General features: G+C 37.6%; 1 protein-coding gene across 1 annotated transcript in view; it reads right to left on the bottom strand.

Annotated features, from left to right (window-relative positions):
- Positions 1-6,267: 6,267 nt before the first annotated feature.
- RPRD1A (regulation of nuclear pre-mRNA domain containing 1A) overlaps positions 6,268-23,248 on the bottom strand; it is a gene marked incomplete at its 5' end in the record, with an annotated part of 29,730 nt that continues 12,749 nt past the window's right edge. The window contains one exon of the mRNA XM_009866224.1: positions 6,268-6,417. Within this exon, the coding sequence (XP_009864526.1) occupies positions 6,268-6,417 (150 nt within the window). The remainder of the gene's footprint in view (positions 6,418-23,248) is intronic.

Genomic DNA, 23,248 nt, shown 5'->3' with positions numbered 1-23,248 from the left:
ATTCATTCTCGGTGAACACCACTTAAGAAATAAGATCCACAAATAAGTTGGCAGACTTGAAAGTAATCCAGCACAGAGGAGAATAGTTGGTTGCAAATTCTACTTACAGTCTCACTCACACAGAAACTTCGAAAGGTTCACTGCCATTTGTTTCTTACGTACGTGTAGGATCAAATTGTCATTCTTTGATCAAAATACGGACCTTGGAGTTAGGCCTTTTCCAATGTAGAACTTGGCATTAATTCACCTGTTGTTGCTGTATTTGAGATCCCATCTTCTGGAATAATACTTCAATCTTGTTGATGTAAAATGCACATTATGCAAAAGTATTTGGAAAACAAGTTTTGCAATAAATTTTTATATTAAAAGTACATACACTATGTGCTCTACTGCTGTGGTTCCTATGAGGCTTACGTGAAAACAGCATGAGTATCTGCCATACGTTGCATCAACCTCAATGAGTTAGATCAAATCTGTTTACAGTGTGTTTGACACAATACCAAGTGGTCTCAGAGAATGAGTCACATTCCTTTTGGATAAAACTACAGGTAACGGAAAAAAGGCGTGATCCAGGGCACAACCAGTGAGCTGCAAATGCTAATGGACGACGAGTCCACTGGATCACAGGGAGAACTAGCCTGAAGCACACATCAAAAAGTGTACTGTGAATTGCAGGCATTGAGCTTCAGGTATTCTGCACTCCAGGCATGTCACCATTGCAGTGTGCTGTTGGTTAGTGTAGACAGACTCTTGTCATGCCCCAAACAACAGCTTTTTCTTTGCAATTACCAGAGTTGTTAGACGTGTCCCCGTGTGGTGGTATAAGGTATTGCTATTGCAAGCCATCACACTACTGTGGAAAGAAAAGGAAAAAAAAAATCATTCAGTATGTGCCATCCATTGTTTTGCAAGTGTGCTTCAAAATGCTGGGCAGAAATACTGTTAGTATTTTCCATCTGAAGAGCTTTTATGTAATTCCTAAGCCTCAAATGCACACAGTCTGTTACTGGACTTTTACAGAATCGGGATATTGAAAACACATCTCTATATATGGTGGTTATAGGTATTTACATATGTATACCCAAATATATTTACACACACACACACACACATATCTATATATATACACCCCCACATACCCGCATCTGATGCACTCTTCCCTTCAGAATATATTACATTCCTGTACTCACTGAAACACTGAAGGTTTAACTGTTGGCTGCAACAGACTATTGCTGAGCCTTCTCGCCAAACCTCTGCCACGCAGCATTACTGGATTGTGCTTGAAGAGTAGGAAGAACAACTCTATAGAGAGGAAATGACCTCAGTGATTTCAGTGAGGCCAGAATTTCACCCAAACTTCGTAAAGCAAGACAAAGAAGGTTCTCTGTTAAGCACACAGCCCTGTATACAGGTATTTATAGAGTGAGTTCTTTCCCAGCTCATACAAATTCTACATATGCACTGGTGTGTATATCATTGACAGTAATAGCATCATACCACATACTGAAAAGGTGACAGTGTGTCTTAAAACAAGCAGCTCAACTAAAGGGTGTTTTATTTTGAAACATCCTTTTGAGCCATTTTTTGCAGTTTTGAGTATTGGGAATCTCAAGCTGGCATATTACAACAGCTTCTCTCACATTCAGCCCCACCTCTGAAGAAACACAAACTTCAGCCAAATTAGATGGTATATGAACAATATTCCTTTTTAATAAAGTTACAGTTCTAGAGATTTGACCTCAGAATTCTTAATGTACTGCCTCCTCTCCGGAAATTGTCACACAAACTACACATACAGAGTAATAAACTTCAAAATTAGCATTGACCCTGCATCATCAGATTTTGTGTGACTCCTAAGTACAGGAACAGTTTACATCAAAGCCATTTCACACCGTAACATTGAGTAGACAAGCAAGAGGCCATGATTTCAAAGATGTTTTTACAACAATGTTTTATTCTATTAAATATGAAAGAGCGTACATACAGGTGTTATTCTGAGGACATAAATTACAAGGACAAAGATTACAAGTTCTGTCAGAAAAGCACAATAATGAAACATCTTTACTTTTCAAACTTTTCTTGTTAGCTTTTAACAAATGAGTCTATTTCTGTTGCAAACAAGTAACGAGTGCTATTGAACTTTTGCAAATTCCCACAAAAACATCATGCTTAGTAGGATACTTTAAATATTGTAAAGATGAAACCAGGATTAGATTTCTAAATAACAAGATGGAAGAAATTTCCTACTTATTAAGATAACTGACACACTGAAATAGGAGCCGAGACAAAATTGGTCATTCATTAAAAAAAAGATCCACTTCAGACACTACATTTGAGTCTGCTTTCTTTACTTGCAGGAATAGTCACTGTGATTATATGCATGAGTAATGAGCAGAACTGGCCCTAAATATTTATAAATGTAACCTGTCAGATTTTAGATGTGCTGGTTTTCTAGTTCACTAACTTTTTCACTGGAAAAAAACCCCACGCCCACAAATCTATTTGCTTACGTTTCAGAAGGTTGAACCCCAGCTGTTCTGGAAAGGGCCAGTCGAGCCTGCGTATGATGTCCATGTCTTCCATGGTCAGCTGCACAGGGGGCTGCTGCATCCTACCTCTGTATTTTGGGTCACCACTGAAGTACCAGACTCAGTTACCACTGACTTGTGAGAGCAGTATTAGTCTGTGGAAATCCTAACACATTGTCTTGTTAAGCTTCAAGTAAAGAGGAATGTGAATTTATCAACATGAAATCTCTCTGTTCGACATTCAGAAGACTACTCAGATCAAATATGCAATAAGCATGTAGTTTGGGTTGTGCTGCTAGGGATTAACTGATGTGTTTTAATATATTAATACAAACATTAATGGAGTGAAACAGACAAGCTAATGTTACTGCAGGCTGTAGTTTAATTTTCTAAAGGAATAATGAAACACAATTTCTAAGAATGGTAATTTTTATAACTAAGGGCTTCACATTTATTTTTAAAGCCACAGAAGTAGGGTAATATTCCTGATATCTTTCAAAACATTCTGCAAAAACTCAGCTTGAGTCTGCAAGCACTAGAATATACAAGCAGTGCCAGTGACCTCTAAGGTAAGCACTCCCATATGGCAAAGAGCTGCAGCAATCTGCTTTTTTCAAAGAACGTTCAATGAAAGTGCAATATAGTGAAGAAAATAATCTAATTCTTATGTTTTTAATATTAGATGAAAAATGTTAATATATTTTATAATTGTTCCTTTTGTAGGGTGGGTGTTCTGGGTTGAGTAGTCAGACCACGTTACAAGAGATGGGTAGAGTACACCCACACCTTTTCTTTCCCAGGGTGGGGACACCCCAAAGCAGCTCTGTTGAAAACTCCCATCTGAAGCTAAAACATTGTGCTGCCCATTTGCAGACTGTTACTTCTGTTTTGACAAAAGCTGACATTTGTTTTGCTTTTCATTTCCACCTAGGCATGTCCTTGCTTCCAGCTCCTAGGCACCCTTCCTTTCCTCACCCACCCTCTTTTCTTCCTGAGATGTCAGAAGTACATACGTTAAGCTTTGGAACCTGAGAATTTGGAGGTATTTTTTTGATACTACAGGGCTGCACTTGTATCATACCATGTGATCTCCTCCTATACTATTACAGTTACAATACAGATCTTTTAACTAGTTGACACGTGATGCCTTTCCCATATAAACAAAAATCAACATACCATTTAGCCACTAATATATGACACTTGCTGTAAGAGTGATGTTTACCTTCCGCAAGTCCTCTTTTCCAAATAAAAGTTGAGGGATCATTTCCAAAAACCCAGCTATGAAATATTCCTTGGAGTAAACATTTTCACAGTAAAATAAAAACATGTCCAGAAAATAGCACTTTCTCAGAATTAAAACTTATATATATCAAGAAGTAGAGATTTTTCCTCATTCTTTTATCAGTTCTACATTATCTGTAGATAAGCAACATTATCACTAAGAGTTACGAATAGGACAAAACAAGTCTAGTGAAGTAAGTGTCACATCTTTTTAAATATTCTTGAGAGATCAAGGAATGCAGCATTCAATTTTATTATTATAATTAATTTATTTTAATTAAGGTACCAAAAGATTGTTTAAGCTTAATTCCCTATGGGTTTGAGTATTGAAGACTTAGATCCTTCAATGCACGCTAAACACTTAAAACCTCCTCTGGGTAGCAATTAAGTTTTCCACAGATGGGATTCAACTTTGAACTCACTATTTATCCTTCTTGGTTTATGGTTTGTTTTAAAATTCTGAATAGATTAAGCTGCTTTAATATTTATCACAAATTTATAAAAAATTTGGTGCTATTCTTTATCAAGACCAAGATTTAACTGCAACTGCAATGTACATATATATATATATATGTAAGAATTTATGAGCTGAGTCTAACATACTAGAACAGAAATATTTAAAACACTAGAACTGTACTTGAACATTCATTTCCTTATGAAGAAACTCTGCTGAAAAGATGCCAGTATTGTTACTTCACTTTGCATATCAGACTTAAAACCCCACTCCTCTGGATTCATTACATTTAGCTCTGTTTTCCTATGATAGGAAAATTGCCACTCAAAACTCAGAGATCTTTGGACAGCTAGTGAGCTCTGATGAACTATTTCCAGCATTCCTACCTTCAGTCAGAATTTTTTATGAAATTAGTGTCCTATATTGCATGCTATGAAATGCTATGCCAACAGCTTGTATTTTTATCTTTGGGGTTTTTTTCCTACTTGACTGAGGTCTAATTCATCGCAACTTCCATGAAAAAAGATAACTGGACTGAGGTGCTTATGTCCAAATATATCTACTTGAAAGAGAAAGATTATTCTCCATTCACATCCAACAAGTATTCTAGCAATTAGCCCAGTAGAAGTCAGTATCAAGTGATGGATCACTATCTTCAACAATTTCAATCCAGGACTATTTTGAATTGTTGTGGTTTTTGAAAAGGAAGAATAGATTTTTCTAAAAGAATTCTTTCATGTGAGAAGGAGTATTAAACTTGTAAACTGTGAATTTAACTGATGTAAAACAATGCCTGAGAAGAGCAGACCCATGAACAAACTGCAATTATTGAAGACTCTGATGATACATCTGGCTCAAGCACTTGCTGTTCAGGTTTTTAAGGTCATCTGAATGCCAAAGGTAGAGCTAGGCATTTTTTAAAATCACTCCTCAACAACTACTGTTTGACTTACACACAGGCCTGAACTGACTCCTCCCATTCTGTGAGAAAAGGCCATCAAGATCTAGAGATGTTTGCTGGAGCTGGTGGAGGTGGGGGCCTGAGAGCCCCTGCCCACCTCCAGGGTTTCTCAGTGGAAGAGGATGTACACAGCACGGCTGTGCCATTGTGTTCCTGCACGTGTGCATAATGCATAGCTTGTAAAATCGTTATAATGGGCATTTAATGATTGAGACAGTTTAGAGAATGACCTTTCAATTTAATTAAAGCTGTAAAATGGTTTCACATTTGTGGGATTAACTTTTTTAGATGGAGACGGATGTTCTAGAAAGGTATTAGAGTACAAATGAATGGTCCCTCAATTTAGAAACTAAGCAGCTGTGAAAAGAAAGTTACAATTTTGAAACATAATTGAACTGATCGATTGCACAGATTCTTATGCTGACTTTTAAATGATACTAGAATAATGCAGTATTTTGAGTCATTTAAAGATCCACTCAGTGTAACAAGATTTATGTTTCCAATACAAAATTGGTTATTAACATTTACTTCAAAAAACCTTCACCTGACTTGTTTTGGGAGTGGGTAATTTAAATGTAATGGACAGTAAGATCACTTTTAACTTTGGATTAAATTGCATCAACCTTCTTGCAAACGTAAGCTTGTGATTTCCACATTTCACTCCCTCACTAGCAATTGAAACGTCTCAATTTAGAAGTATATGTTGATTATACGTTGATCTACAATAAATATAGGGTACATAAGAAAAATCTTAGCATGTTTTTTTACAGGGCACCCAACTAAAATCTTTACAAAAGATAAGATAATTATCCATTCTTCAATGTAATAGACACAGATGCCACTTTTATAAATGTACCCTTATGTTCACTCGCCAATAAAATAGTAAACAAATCAACTTTTTAAACCATTTTTTATAAATTATTAGAGTTTTTTTACTGACACTCTCCAACAATATACAAAAATAATACTACAAGAGTACCAATCATTCTGACCTACCCCTCATTTCACAGAAAAGTAGAGGTTATGGAAGGATGTTCTCCTAATCAGTCATCGCTGTAGATGTCTCCAGCGAACGGTAGGTGTACGTGGCTGCCCGTGACGTTGGGAAGTCGAGAGAGATCAGGCAGATTCTGGATGCGTGACCTGAGTTCTTTCCGTACTTGGGACACTCTGGCTAGCTTGCGTTTGTACTCCTGTAATGCAGAAGAATTCAATATGAGGCTCTTTTGCTAATACCATCTCTGCTAATTAGTGCACTCAATATTTTCCAAATAAAGTAATCCTTTTGTAAGTGAAATGACGAAACACCCTTTAACAGGTGAGAACCCAGAGAACTGGATATGTGGGAGGCAGAGGCATTAGCTCTCACATTTTCTCAACGTCAGACTTTGGAAGCATAGCTATGGGATTATTTTGCTTTGAGTTGTAAGTACATAAATGCTAAAAAGGGAAGATAATCCCAGTTAACACAACTACATCTGTTTCTCCATGTGGCTAGCAAAATTAGGGATTATTGGGATCATTCTTAGAAACGATATTAAGGATAATTGATTCAAGTACTCAACTATCACTCACAGAGTATGACAGGATAAACGTACTGATGTCAAATAAGTTACTTTCAGTTCATACTGATGAAAGAATAAAAAACAACCAAATACCATCTAACCAGGCCTGTTGACCAGCCCCACCACGTTGACCAAACAAAAGTATTTTGTATTAACTTTTATAATAAAAAACATATTGCATCAGTGCATTTATGGATCTGAGTTTTCAGAAACTTTCTGGAGACTTAGAATTTCAGGTCAAACCACTCATAATTCATATATTTAATGATTATGAGGCACTTGTCACATGAAACAACATTATACAAGTATTTAACATTGCAAATCAGTGTACTATAACATAATCAGTGCTCACCTATTAAGAATATAAGACATAATGGACAAGAATTCCAGCTATAAAATGAAAATAGTTATTCCAAAATGTAGGAAGATTAGGATACAATTTATAGGAATATTTACATTTCAGGAACTTGGAAACACATTTCTCTGGAGCGCAAAAGAGACTAAGCATTAGCAGGCAAAATGGCACTTCATGGAAACACACTGTAATTCACAACACATCAAATGCAGATGCTGCTTAGTGTGGCTGCAAGCTTTGCTCCAGCCTCAGGATGGCTGGAAATAACAAGAAAAATAGTTAATCTACAGCCTGGATAATCAGCCCATGGATAACCAAGATCTAGTGATTATAACCACTTCTAAGTAACAGTGGGAAAAAAAAGTCTACACTAAAACTGCCAAATATAAACATGTGAAAGTTTCAGCAAGAATAAAAACACTGTGCAAAATGTTTATAAAAGACAATTGTGCTATTTTCAAGGTCTAAACATAGTTTTAAACATTTTTCTATACTGTTAGTAGCACAGAGTAAAAAGGAAGGCCAATGAAAAGACCTTTTGGTAGTAGAACCCAATACAGTTGTACAAATGTTAAGTATCTGGGCCATGTTGAAGATTATCGGACAAGGTCCAACACACATAAAGGCAAAGTTTGGGACTACGAGCGGCAGTGTGGCCTTCTTATTAAGGGCAATAAGCAAACAATGAGAACATAATGCGAAGCTAATAAAAAATAAGTATCTTTTCACACAGAAAGAGAGAAATAAGAGTCCCTGAATTAGGATCATCAATTTCTTGGTATCATTTATATTGAAAAAGTAAACATTATATACATTTCAGAGTCTGACGAGATACTAAACACGGTGAAAATATCACAGAAGCCTAGTCAGCAGAACTTCAAACACTTGGTGACAGTACACACGGCAAAGCAGTGTTCCTTTTGTGATAGAGATGACAAAAAAAGTCTTAAAACTGCAAGTCTCTTGGTCCAAGGAAAACCATCACTTGCTCATGCTTGCTCAAAACATTCTCTCTGACAAAAGTGACTTCAGGACATGGCTGTGGAAATGAAGGGCTGCATCCTGATACTGTATCCTTACAGTAATGGCCAAAGGCTATAGCTTACTGTTTCATAGCTAATATTATGGCAGCACTCAGAGGCCTCAGTGAGTTGATTCTGCGCAAGAGTCATAGTCCTTTGCCAGCACGTAAAATGCCAATAACAGAACCGTAGAATGGCCTAAGCTGGAAGGGACCTTAGAGATCATTTTAATCCAGCCTCCCTGCCGCCAGGGATACCACCTCTCGACTAGATCAGGCAACACATGGGGACTGAATGGGAATCGAATCCGTGACCTTAGCGTTGTTAGCGCTATGCTCAACTGACTGAGCTCATCAGCCCCCTACTTATTGTCTTTCTCACTACCTGTTTTAGCCCAGAATACAGAGATATACTCCTGACTATTATTTTAGGGAACAGATTTTAAAGTTAGAGGAAAAGACAGGTTTCATTGTTTAGTAAAACAAACAATTTGGCAATATACAGAACGCTAGTTAACCAGAAGCAGCATTTTCAGAAGCAGGATGGCTGGAGAAAGAGCACTGGGCACTGAGGGCTTTGAGCAAGTTTGAAGCCAGGAGGCCTGGCTTCCGTTGTGGAAGATGTACTGCTGTACAGAAGAGGATGAGTAGAACTGTAATCAGAACCAAAAAATGCTCAAAACACCCAAAATCAGTAGAATAAATTAACTACAAAATCATTCCAGCAGTTAATTCTTGTAAATGGTGTTTGAATCAGATGAATCCTGACTTAAGTTCCTTTTCTGTCAATGAAGAATGTGAAGCAGCAAATCAGTATCCCTTCATACGCTTGAAGCATGATGCCAGGCAACTATACACAGATCACACTTTGCATCTATATTCTCTCAAGACTTTACTCCAAAATCTGAAATGTGCTTTAAATCAGGTGGCTAGGTGCTTGACTCCATTAAAATTCTCTTTAGTTGACAATAAATCATTTCCATAGCAACATCACATTTCTGACATCCAGCATTTTCCATATAGATTCTGCCTGGGACTTGTTGCCTAGTGAGTATCAGCTTGATCAATATTCCTGACAGTAAGCTCCTTTTTCTCACTAAGAAAAATGTTCTCATAAATTTGGACTCCCATATAATGCAGCGTTCTTCCTCTCGCTAACATCTTGAGCATAATGCACGCTCTCAAGGAGTCAAAACTTGTTCCTTGTGCCTTCTCAAAAAGAGATCTCTGAGAAAGTTTGCTCAAGGTTTTTACTATAAAATTAAATAAAAATTACATGAGGTTTCATAGTCCATTATCTTATTGATGCAGTATAAGATGCAGAATGCAATTTTAATACAATCTTAATACAATTTTGGTAATCCACAGCATATGTAACACCTGCAACTACAGGTTAGATGTCCACAACAATCCTCCCCCACAAGTAGAAATACTCATGTTAGCCAGAGCCCCTCATTTTCCATGTCACTTCCAAAACCATTCTAGAAATCACTGGAAATGACCAATTTTCAGGACTGGTGAGCAACTTCAAAAGAGGGATGATTTTCAAGTAACATGACTTTGCAGTTGTGACTTACTTTCAAAGGGCTGTTTCACAGTTTGATTCTATTTAACATCACTAGTCACTGTTAAAAGGGTTTGCTTATACGTTTTTAAGGCTGCTCATATAGTCCTGGCATTACCTAAGTAGTCTGGACTTTTGGAATACAAGTATCAAGTACTTATTATCAATAATAGTCGTATGTCTAGTCTTTCTTTTTTATTGTAACAACATGAACATGTACCTACAACCTTCTTCCTCAGTGTATACATTGAGAGTGTGACGTACTTAAAGCAGAGGAGTGGGAATGGGGGTATCTAGGTGCTATTCTAATAATATTGCTCTATTAGAAATGCTCTATACTATACAACCAAGTAACAATTTAATCATATTGTTGACGCTTCTAATGCAGAAATCCTCATGAAGAATTTAAATTTCATTTTCATTATGTTGATTTTAAGATACACTTCAAATTACTCCTGCGTAAATGAGGCAAGATTCAAGCTATTTTCTTTAAACAGTTAAAGACACGCAGAAGTATGATGTTTTCTTTTGCTATCCTGAGCATAATTTGCATTGCTAGCTACCTATGGAGAACCTTACTCTTGGGATACATGGGCAACCTGATGTATGGAATTAAAGTCTCTTTAATTTCTTCAGCAGTCTAAGATAATAGTACTTTCAAACAATAATTTTTTTGTACTTCCAGTCATACAAGTAGGTTTATGAGATAATTAGAAGAACTTACTTTGCTCATTAGAATCCTACTGATTACTACAGTTGCCATTACTCAACAGTGTAGAATATGGCTATTTTGTGAAAGCGATGCTAACAATATAGTTTTCACATTTAGATTAATAGTAATTCTCTATCAAATAAGTATCAGGCAAAAAAGCCAAATAATTTTTTATTAGACACTAATAATAAAAATGTGGGCAGGCCAAATAGGTTGTGCAGTGCAGAGAATATTTTCCCTTCCGGATGAAATAGATGTTAATACAGATTTTCTGAAATTACTGTAGAGAGGTGCTACAGCTGAAATAACAGGGAAATTTACTGATATGCCTTCCCTTCACAATATTAATATGACTTTGAACCCTCATGTGATCACTAAGGCTATGGCATGCATCAAAACACTGCATGGCAGAAAATGTATAGCAAAGCAAAAGAAAAAAAAGACGGATTCCAAAGCAAGAATAAGATAGCACAAGTAATTAAACTGGAAATCAATACTTTCCATACAGAAAAACACAATCCAAAAGGCTTAAAAGACTTTTAAGGTGTTGGGGGCATGCATGTACATCAGCATCCATGGCCTGTATGTACACTGCATTTAAACCAAGATCTCTGACTTTCTAGGTCCATTCCAACCTTCCAGTCTTCAGGTACAGCTGTCAGAGTTCTGTCACAGAGCAAAAGCTTCTCACATACTGTGAGAGCACAGAAACCACTAGAAATCTTCAAAGGCTCAGACAAAGGCAAATGGTGTGCGATATCCTGATACCTGCATTGTGAAGTACAGAAATTTGTTTATGGACTCAACTTTGTTAAAAGCTAACGCCTCACACAGTCTGGGTAATTTTTCTGCAAGGAAGACTAACAACTAGACTTGAAAGAGTCAGACAAGCCTCACTATCACTCTGGAAAGCAGATGAGTAGGGTTAAATTTTGTGCTGCCTTTAAAAATTAGGCATGGCCTCACATTCTTCGACACTATGTTTAAAGGGTCAATCTATTTTCCAGTGTTAAGGATGAAAAAAAGATGCTGAAACAACTTTCATTTAAGACACTGAACTGAGCTGAACACATCTATATGCTACACACACAGAGCCAAAAAATCCAGGACAGTTATGACAAGCTTAGGAAAGGATTGACTTAATTAATCTTCCATTACACATTTTCCCCTGTTTACTAGAAAACATATTTTTGGAAGAAAGCCTCAGCTTTTCAGTACATTAACATCTATCAGCCTTCCATTAGGTCTTACCATTTAGAGCAAAATAAGTAGCACTAAAACAGTGAGCACCTACCTAGTGACTACTTTGTTTATTCCTTATTGGTCTATGCGTTGCCCCACGCATTACTAACTGTACGCATTACTCTGCAGTTTTGCTGATATTCTCACAGTTTTTCTAATGGCATACTTCACAATCACAAGACACAATTTATTCTTCAGAAAACTTCTTTGAGCTGACAGTTCAAAATGCAATACATTCTCTAATTTTGAGTAGCCCATTTTTCCTGGTACTTAAAAGTTACAAACAACTTAATGCTTCAAAGAAAATTTTCTAAATTAAATTATTAGAGACTCCTTGGCTTGTCAGCAAATGAAGCAATAGGAAGCAACAAACTCAGAAGTTTGAAACCCACAAACTAAATTAGTGACCATCTGGGGAAAGCTTGATTAACTGACTTGGTCCGCCATCAACTGTTATGCTGTGGTACAGACAGGAATACAGGGCAGATCTTCAAATCATAAACTACTGAGTGCAGCAGTAGTGAATAGGAACAAACAGGAACATTTCCCATCTGAAGAGCAATTACCAGAAATGTGAATTGCTTCACAGTGGTCATAAACTATTCTTCTCATTCTTTGAAAATGCAATTTCTTTGTCCAGCTCCTTCCACCCTGAACCCGGGTCTCAAATCTCATTCACCCCAGTCCTGAGGTGAATGGACATCTCCAACTCCATTCCTGGAACACTGCTTCTAGAACGAACCTCTCTGTCCAACAAGGCTGTACAATGCTTCTCAGGATCCTATCATGACTGTATTCACATGTAATAAAAACATCCACAACTGTTTTTTGCTTAACTGTTCCCATTTCCTCCCTTTCTAGCTTCATATCCAAATTCCTTCCTCTCCAGTCTTGGTCTGTATTTATCAGTTAGTCTATATTTTTGGCCGCATCTGTTTCCAGTTCCACCTATTTCTCCCCAGTCCTATGCTCAGCCTGTCCCTCTTCTCTACTTACATAATATCTCCATCAGATCTCTCTATCACCTCATGCCAGTTTTTGCTCCCATTCTCTTAGTCCAAAGGAATTCTGCTTCCTCCCACTTCAGTCCTTCACAACACCACGCTTCTCTGGCCAGTCACTCCCTTTCTTCTCAGTCAGCTGATCACCTGTTTCATTCTCTACTGTAATGTCTAGTCCTGAGTCCCTTCTTAGTCTCTGCAGCCTCTGGCGCCAAGTTCTGTGGGAACTTGTCCAAGTTTTGCATTAAACCCATCAGTTTTCACCTGCTCATTGCTTAGATTCATGAGAGCCATGGATAACCTACCCATGGAAGAAGTTCTCTGCACTCACATCAGGTGCTTGGCCCATGGTAACAGAATCATCTAGACCGGAAAAGACCCCTTAAGATCACTGAGTCGAACCACTAACATAACACTGACAAGTCCTTGACTAAACCATAACCCTAAGCACTATGTCTACATGACTCCTAAATACCTCCAGGGATGGAGACTCCACCACTACCCTGGGCAACCTGTTCCAACGCCTGATAACCCTTTCAGCAAAGGAATTCTTTCTAATACCCAATCTAAACCTCTCCTGGCACAACCTGAGGCCATTTCCTCTTGTCCTATCACTTGTTACTTAGTTGAACAGACCGATCCCCACCTTTCTACAACCTCCCTTATGGCAGTTGTAGAGAGCAATATAAACAACCCCAGTTCCCTCAGCTGATACTGTTGCAATTGCAAAGTCATATTTAGCTCAAGCTCAAAAACTCTCTTGCAGACAAGCTCTTCACGGAAGTTAGTAACACTTTAAGAAATCTCTGACGGGCATATTAAAATTAAATTCAGGTTGATTTTCTTTAGTATATCAAAATGCATGTCCCAGACAGAAAGAATGATTTCCCCATTCCATAATACTTTAAGAAAAACATTAATTAGGTCATCTCAAAAAAAAGGTCATTTTTTAAGACTGTTATATTATACACTTGCCATTAGCTTTATTCTTGAAGATTTTATTGGCAAAAAGTTGGTCAAAGCTTAGGAAAGTTAAAGAAACTAAAACAAGGACTTACAAGCTTAATTACCGGGTGTATTACTAGGCTTACTGAGTTTATATTTACCTCCATTCAATCATAAAAGATCCACAGTGATTAATATTAATTTATAAAATAAAGCACTATTTAGATACATTGATATAATTAGAGAATATCTATGACAAAATGATTTTAATTTAAAGCATTTCAGGATGACAGATATGAGCAGTAGCTGGAATGAAAGACACCTGCTTGAGGTCAAATTTGGTCTCCTTGTGTTTTATTATCCGATAGAGCATTTTTATCTGGTTTAAAATTTAACTATTACAATAAACTCAAAGCTACACACTTCGAACAGATGCTTAAATTACACCGAATTCTTCAGTTTCAAATCTTGGCTGACAGAATGAAGTTTTGCAGAACTTCTGCTAAAAAGCAATCAGGCACTTCAGAACAATTACGAGCAACTGTGCTCAAACACATATTCAAATGGATACTCAAGGGATAAAGCAGAACAGTTTGCAGTGTCAAACCACAAAAACATGGACTTTGATAATCATTACTTAATAAAGACAAATGGACATCTGAAAGGATGAAAATTCTGTAGAGCCAAGGCTGCATGCAGTTATTTTGAAGACGAAAAGTGAATCTGAGCATGAAAGTAACATTGCAGGTCACTAAGTAGGGGATTTATCTACAGCTAGCCAAGAAACAACCACTTCAGATCTTTTGTCAAAGACAGATCTACATAAAGCAGAAGCATGGGACCTAGTTATATCGCTGGCAGCTAAGTACTAGTAGCAATCTAATCAAAGTAGAGAGCTCAAGGCAGGCTAAGGTAAACAGCTTCTGCAACTGCACAGTAGCACAACTCAGTGTTAAATTGTGAGCAAGAAAGAAAATGAATGAGAAGTGTTTGAACCAAAGTATTTTATTGACTTGAGATTAGGTACTAGCTATATTTCAAGCGAAATAAATAAACGTGATACAGATAGAGGACCTCAACTTTCTGCTACGGGTGAGACCAGGCAGACCTTGTTCTTTTAAGTAATCTATCAGTGTAGGTCTATTTATGCAAAAATGGCCTAGGACATTTTGGACAAGCTCTTCCAACTAATTTTAATTTTTGCTATTTTTAAAAAAAATTTCTGTCTTTTCCTACTTCATAAGTTACTCTTATCTAACCTGAAGAAACAGCTGTGAAGGACAATCTCAGAACAGTGCTATTTCTTAGAGAATTTTAAAGAATGGTTTTCAAAGTAAGTTAAGAAATGCCAGGGGGTCATCCAATGCGTACATACCATAACAAATTTTATCAGTTAGGCAGTTTAATATTACACTTCTCATTCTCACAATTTCACTAATAGGTTGTAATATCCATTTTAGAGATATGGATTCTAAAGGAGAGGACTTAATTACAACTCAAAGATGAGCACTCACATGCTCGATTTCCTTTAATGGTGGTTCAAAGTGCTCACCATCACTTGAGAATGGAAACTATAGCTTATGTGACTAATAAGAATAATTACCTGTTAAGACAAACTTGCAGCATGGTAATTTTGTTTTTCTGTCCTTTTGTGAGTACAAAATAGACACTTAAAATGCAGTGTTCAGTGATGGGAATGGGAACGTGAGAAAGGTAAAGTTGGAAAGGGAGAACTTCACAGCAGTGGTAGATATTCTGGCTTACTTTTTAAACTGCCCCTCACATGTCCTGTGGGAATATCTCCAACAAAAATTCCACCATGCACAAAGCAAGCAAACAATTGCACCCCTTCTATAGCCAACAAGAAAGGAGGAGAATATACTGATAGAAGTTCTATAATTTAAAAAACAGTGCTTACCCTCAAACTTTAGTATTAAAATATGATGAGAAAGTTTTGTGAAAGGGAAGCAATACCAATAGAGAGCATAGAAAAATTACGAGAAAAACTCACAATGTAACGGTCTCTTATCCAACAACCAATTTCAGGCAGCAAATTTGGCACACTCACCCATTTTGACATTATGTACCCAATTCTGACTTGTTCAAATAGCTAGTTTAATTTTATAATAAAAAGGATTTAAGAAGAGGTTGCGAGGCAGAAATTACGAGCAACCAAGTATAGAAAATCAAAGACAGAACAAGTAAACATTAAAAACAAGGAAAGACATTTACAATGTTTTTCCTAAAGCCTTTTTCCCATCATGAACTATTTACCTCCCAAAAGCCTACAGCTTGCAATAACCCTGCTAATGGGCATCCTTCTGTGATAACTGATAAAAGAAAACATTTATCAGATTAGCAATCATTTCTATATACAATGTCTCAACTTTTTAAAGCATCTTTCATCCATTCAAGATATATTTCATTAAAAGGTTTTTAAAGTTACTATCCTGGTTTACAGAGAAGCTCCAAGACTACCTGTGGGGTTTTCTGTCTGTAAGTCTGTATTTCTATCCAGTTGTGGATGAAATTACCTTGGAAGATCAGGTCATCAGGAAAAGATGGTAAGTTAAATGTTGCTAAAGTAATTTATTACTAAGATATTTACAAACGAAATCGTGAGCAATTCAGTAGACATGTTACAGAGGAAAAATCCAAATAATGCAAAAATAAATGTTGTTCTTTCAATTTTCTTCCGATTTTTTAATAAATGTATAATTTGGGATAGAGCTGGAACAGAGGGAAACACAGGGAAGAATCACTGTTTGCAAAGTACTGCATTTCAGATATTACTGACTGAGACTACTCAATAGGCAGTAACAAAATATCTAAGCACAGTTACTCTTTGTCATTAGTTCCTTTACTGTATTTACTAAACTAGCTATTTGGGTTTCTGCAGTGTTGAGGGGGAAAAAAAAAAGGAATTATAAGTAGTAAATCACTTAAAGTCCCTGTTTTGCCATGTGATTCTTGCATATCGGCACGCTAGTCTCTCAGGTATGTTTTCAGTAGGTCCACTACCCTGGGCTTTTCTTTATGACAGACACACTCCAAATTTCTCTTATTTATGCAAAATCCACTCTCGTAAACTTCCAAATTTGCATCAAAGGATCCAAAGAAAATCTCTTGGCTGTTTCCATTTTTACAAGCTAAAACAAGAACCTAAAATCTTTTAAAATGGGTTTGTTTTTTTTTTCTTTACAATAGCTCAGGAAAGCAGGGAAGTACATGGGTTTTATCAGATTTGATGTCCAAATTGCAAAATAATTACATGTCTCATTTTGCTGGTGAGCTGCTTCAAATTCCCTGAGAAAATAAGACCCAAAGCAGTAATGGTGACTGTTGCTACAGAAAGGACTTACCATTGCGATAAATCGAACTGGATACAAATTGAACATACTGGATACAAATCGAACATACATGGCTTGTAGGGCAACTTAAGAACTTTGAAAATACTCATCCATCTCTTCCCTATTCGTTCAGTAAACCATTAAGACTGGTCTATCCATAAGCTCATGCTTCTGTATCTCTCATAAACATGATGTTTGAAAGACAAAAAAAACCCCAACCCTACACCTAGCATCTGACAGCTAGGACTTTCATCAAAAGAAATAAAACCAGCAGGTCTGAGCCTGCAGTTCAGGCAAGAGCTGGATCAAGCAGCTGGCACAGTAAAACCAGCCTGCCAGGACATGTTTTAAGATTTCTGGTCTGCTGGACATGATCAGTTGTGGGGTAGAGAGTTTAGGAAGAACAACATAAATGCTCTCTGGGTCTATGTTTCCAGCCTGTTATGAGATAGAGAGCTCAAGTATTAGGCCTGGGCATGCCACTTTGCTTTCACTCTGCAGGGCAACCACCATGCACAAGGGCAACATTTCCCCCATGTAGGAGGGGAAACATGATAATGACCAGCACTAAATCCAAGGTACGCTTCTGGTAAATGATTTATGATTTAACCACAACTTAAAATATAAGGACTTGCACCTAAACTTAAGATACTGTCTTAGAGTGACTGTAAGCCACCACGCACTCAATTTTTATTTTTTTTTAGGGCTCACCTTGTAAAGCAAAGGTAATTTCATTACTGGCACCCTGCAAACCCACCTGTGAGTGAAAAAGGTTGGAAAAGACCTCTAAGATCATCTAGTCCAACCATCAGCCCAATACTACCATGACCACTAAAGCATGTCCTTAAGTGCCATGTCTACACATTTTTTGAGCACCTCCAGGGACGGCAACTCCACCACTTCCCTAGGCAGCTTTCTCCAATGCCTCACCACTCTTTCAGTAAAGACTTTTTTCCCTAAACCTAAACCTCCCCTGGTGCAACTTGAGGCTATTTCCTCTTGTCCTAGCAACTGGGAGAAGAGACCAACACCCACCTTGCTACAACCTCCTTTCAGGTAGTTGTAGAGAGTAATGAGGTCTCCTCTCAGCCTCCTCTTCTCCAGACTTAACAGCCCCAGCTCCCTCAGCTGCTTCTTATAAGACTTGTTCTCCAGACCCCTGACCAGCTTCACTGCCCTTCTCTGAACCTGCTCCAGCACCTTGATGTCTTTCTTATGCTGCGGTGCCCAAAACTGAACACAGTACTAAGAATTATTGCTGTTTAACAGAAGCATGAACACCTAGAGCTTCTATTGAGTGTGCACATTTCTTCTGATCATGCTGTATGAAAAGAACATCGATTTTCCACTGACTACAGTGCCTATTATCCAGTACAGCTTCAAGGATTTGGGGCGGGGATACTTGCCAAGTTGTACATGCATATATAGAGTGCAGAGGAATGAATGGAATAAACGAGATGCTCCTAGTCAGCACAATGACAGGAAGCTTCTTTATCTTGAATGGTAAGATTTGAAAAAAAATTATGCTCATAATAATAACGTTTTGCGTATACATCAGAACAATTTTCAACTACCTGGCTTGAAAGCAGTTGCATGATCCTTTGGAGTCCAACCTTTGTAACACTGATTAGCCCAGGGCTCAAGGTTTAGCACTAAATGTAACAGCTCTACCGGAGTGTGAGCTGGGAATAAAGGAAGATACCAGCATTCCACAAAACTGGCCTGGATTCTTCTTTCCGCATAAGACAGAAAATACTAATCAGCCAGGTTAAAAAAAAAATAAAAATTTCCAGGTGCTTCTTTCTAGAAATGTTGAGAACATTGTTACAAAACAGCTGCAAAGGAAACTGCCCATTACATTTTCAATGACATTAGGATAATTTTTGCTACAGGTATTACAGCAAGAGAATGCACTGACAATATGACAGGTGAGAAGATAGCCAGGAAACCAAAGGTGCAGTGCTTTAAAGACTATTTTCTGTAGGATAACCTAGTCACATTAAATTTCTTGCTGCTGCGTTCTAAGACAGCACTAATGCACAAGAAGAAATTCAAAAAATACGGACTTATTAGGTCTTGATAGGAATGCATTGTCTGAAAAAGTCCATGCAGGGTCCCCAGAACTAAACCTCTGTGTAGTGACTGTACTTTGTGCTCTAGGTTTGTACTTGCATCACTGTTTGTGTTTTATTCCACAATCTTTCAGCCTTAGGATAAAATGATTTTGAGATAACTGCTGAGCAAGAACACCCGATTTCTTCCACAGATAAGAATATTATAAATATGGACCTTCCACTCCTACATCTTCAGATAATGTCCCAGCTAAGCACAGTCATTGTGCTATGGTCAAGAGAGCAAATTAACAGGTATACACACAAACAGAATTTATTTCTTTCCACAGAGGTTCCATCCAATATCATCCTATGCCAAATGATGGGTTTCTCTACTAGAAACAGCACTCAAGTCGTTACACAACTTGTGACAGCACACACTAGAGACGCCTGGCTTTCAAGCTGGCATGCTAAACGATTTTGCTCAACAGTCAGTGTATGCAATACTAATTATAGTGGTAGTTTCTAGATCTAAATTGTTTAAAACTGAAGGTTGTTTAATATACTACTTTTTTAAAAAAAACAACAGTAGTAACAAAAATCACTACCACCATAAATAAACTTTTCCTAGGGCAGAAGGCAGAAATCAGGGAGAGAGGACAACAGTTTACTGGCATCTATGCAGTATCTGTCACTAACATTAATTATTATGAAATCATAGATAAGTGAAAGACTCAAAAGACATGGCTGAAAGCTACCCATTGATATCAATTTAACTAAAACCCTGTTTTTTTCAGGATGCCAAATGATTATCAGTATCTGGGAGACCAAACACTCCAGAATAAAGTTGATACAATGATGGCACAGCTCTCTCATTTTACCTATCAATCAAATACACTGACGTTATAAATAACCTACCACCTTTTGACTACAGTTCACTATGGCCAAAGGATGTCAACTACCTCCATCAGAAACCAGGTCACTTAAAATGGGAGATTTAATGATGTTTCCAGAACACCTAACTGGGTTTCACCTTGATACTCTGAAATTTTAGGCAACAAATAGCACCAGATTCAGCTTCATTGTTGACTCTTAATGTGTCGGATAATAAAAATTAGGTGGAGGGAGGGAAAGGAAGAAGAGATTCTATACAAATGCAATGTTTTCTGTGTTTTTTAGTGACCATGGTTTGAGGAGAAAGCACAGTAAGTGATAGCGTAGAAAAGTGGAAATAAAACAAATGGGTCAGACGAGTGATTTGGGATGTGTTGTAGGAAATGACTGATCTCCTATTTATTGCCCTTGTAGAATCATTCCTCCTACTCTGGTAGTTACTAGCAACCTAGAAATAAATTACACTAAAACTTTTGTGTGTTTGAAACACTGCCAAGTATAGCACTTGGGGGAGGTACACCGTCTGCTCAGTCTTCTGCCTTCTACTGTCTTCATGATCAAAGGGCTCACATTTATTGAGATCAGGACAGCCCTGAGGCTTGTTTTCCAAGAAGTTACAAGGAGCTCAGTGCTCCACATAAAAAAAAAAATCGAAGAACTTGTTTACAGGCACAAGTCTGGAAAAAACAATGTTGCCCCTCTACCTCCTTTACTGTCTGGTGAAGTATCTGGGCTAGAGTAAGGCGAACCTTATCTGCTACTATTGACTGAAAAGATGGAAGTAAATACATAATGAGAAATGGAAAGGGGTAACAAGAACCTAACATCTGAGGAATGAGAGCAAAGTATCTACTTGACCTCCAAGACCACAGTCAAACGTAAATCTTGTTTCTCCAGCCTACTTCATGGTGGTTTTATTGCTATTTTTGATGTCCTTAATGTGCGCCTTTCGCGACTTCAAAACAAAAATCTTTTGAATGGTGGAACTCAAAGCTCAAATGCTTATCTCCAACTTCCAATTATGTCTTTCAAAACTTGACTCTCTCCCTCTTGCAAGGTATTAACTAACAAAGAAGCCCTTAAATGTTTTCTACCCCCAAACTCTGCATGCAGCAGAGCTCTAAAACTCTTCCATGTGCTGACTGCAAAACTGAATCTCCGTATCTGGTTTAGAGCACCTCAAAGATGGAATAGCATACAGAAGTCTGGTTGGGATGCATGGGGATAAGGAAAAAAAAGAAACTCCAAAACAGATAAGTAAATATCTAACTTGCAGGAAGATCAAAGGCCTAATATTATGGTAATTTCTACCTATCAGTTACACTGGCCTACAGTTAAATAGTTGTAGAATAGCTTCAAATACTTGCAAACTTGTGCCAACTCACAAAATACCAGTTCTCTGGTGCACATCTACTGTGACTTCTTCAGTTCCTTTTAAAAACATATGGCATTCTTCCTACTCTCAGCTTCCCCCTCACCTGCACTTACAAAAAGGTGCATTCACTATGGCAAACAAACCCACCTATGGAGAGAGAACTGATCACTTTTGCATCAAAAAAACAGTCTGACTGAGGGAGACAGGGCTGGAGCCCAATAACGATATTAACAATAATTTATCTCCTCAAACTCACTGTCCTTATTTTGTCCACTAACAAAAATGTAAAATATTTGTCTCGTAAGTTCACTAAATTCTCTGCCTAAAAAGTCACACTACCTTAATTTCCTCCCTGTGCCCCTCAAAAATACCATTCTCTTTGGCTTAAAAAAAGTTTTGTTTTTAATTTGGTGGTGTAAAAGTGTTGGAAAACAAGTAAGTAAAATTTATTTTTGACACTTAGACAACAAAGAGTACCTAATATTCCCATTTAAATGTCTACCATCCCATTTCATCAAGCTCTTCTTCAATTTGAAAAAGTTATGACAGTAGATTTTTCTTCACTGTCTTAATAGAGCAAGTGTACTTTATTTGGTAACTCTGCCAAAAGGATTTTTAAAATCAATGTGAATTCATAATATATTTCTAAATTACCAAACCACTGAGAATTTATAACCTGCTGTGAGGTCAGTTTCACAGATAAAGAAAACAGAAAGGTGCTTTTGTGAAAAGAAACCATAAAGGAACTAGTGATGCTGGACCCTCCATTTATTCAAGATGAGGCACCACAGCAGTAAAAGGATTCAGTGAACGGCGATACTATTTGATTCCTGTAAAGAAATGACTAAACGTCCTAGCTCCATCCCAGTTAGACCAATCCTCCAACGCCACAGTAACTCCCACCCAGTGCACCCCCTCCAACTCTCCCCTCCCCATTCCAATATCCCTTGATGTCTTCTATCTTGCCCAACCACTGCTGTGGCAAAGAGCAGCAGAGGTTATTGCTGGTTCCACACTGCACGGGCTGACTGGATAGCACACCGAAGGGAGAAGAGCTACTCAGGCATTCCTTTGGGCCTCTCTTCTATCCAGTTATTCACAAAACTAATTTTATCAAACTTTCAAGAAACTGAATTGTTAAGATTGTTTCTCTGTGAAATGAAAGAATTGATAGACTGGCAGCATGGAAAATCAGGAAATCAGATGAGGACAATACCTACAAGCCTTCTGTAACAGCAATTCACTCTCTCCTCTTCCATCAATCACTGCCAGAAGTATCTGAGAAGTGTCAGAAAAATGTTTTGCCTTCTCTAATCAAGTCAATTTAATGCCCTTTTTATCTCAGACATACATCTTCATACTGTTGGTGAAATGAAATTCCAAGACAATGTTAAGAGCTCACTTACAGGATTTATACATAATCCTGAGGGGTTTTTTTCTGCTTTCTGTTTCTCTGTATTTCCATCATTTTTACTCTACGGCATTCCACATTTTGGCAGTGGAAAGACTTTACCAACAACTCCAAAGTAGACTAGTCTGGTACTCTTTTACTTTTGGCAGAACTGAAAAACATCACAGCTATTTCAGCCTGGATGTAGAGATAAATGTATTCTGGCCATTCCTTTGGTCCAGAATTAAATTTTAAGGCAAATGTATGGACCACTTTACACCCTTACCAGGTGATGGTGAGCAGTCCTGTAAGAAAGAACTTCCACTTCTTCCCAGCTAAAAAACTAATTCTCAGCAAGCACAACAGACATGGGATACATCATTTCCTTACTGATGCTTAAATAGCTCTCCTAATTGTTGCATTACACCCCCCAGAAAAACCAACACGTACAGCTTCAAGAGACACTGCAGGCAGACGCCTGCATCATACCCTGCTCAATCAGGAAAATCTAGGTACAGAACATAATCCAGCTCTAAGAAAAAACATTTTGAAATTAGAT

The sequence above is a fragment of the Apaloderma vittatum genome, unplaced genomic scaffold (assembly GCF_000703405.1).
Source record: "Apaloderma vittatum isolate BGI_N311 unplaced genomic scaffold, ASM70340v1 scaffold10043, whole genome shotgun sequence".
NCBI lineage: Eukaryota > Metazoa > Chordata > Aves > Trogoniformes > Trogonidae > Apaloderma > Apaloderma vittatum.
The sequence above is the reverse complement of the archived record's forward strand: the minus strand, read 5'-3'. Positions and strand labels throughout refer to the sequence as shown.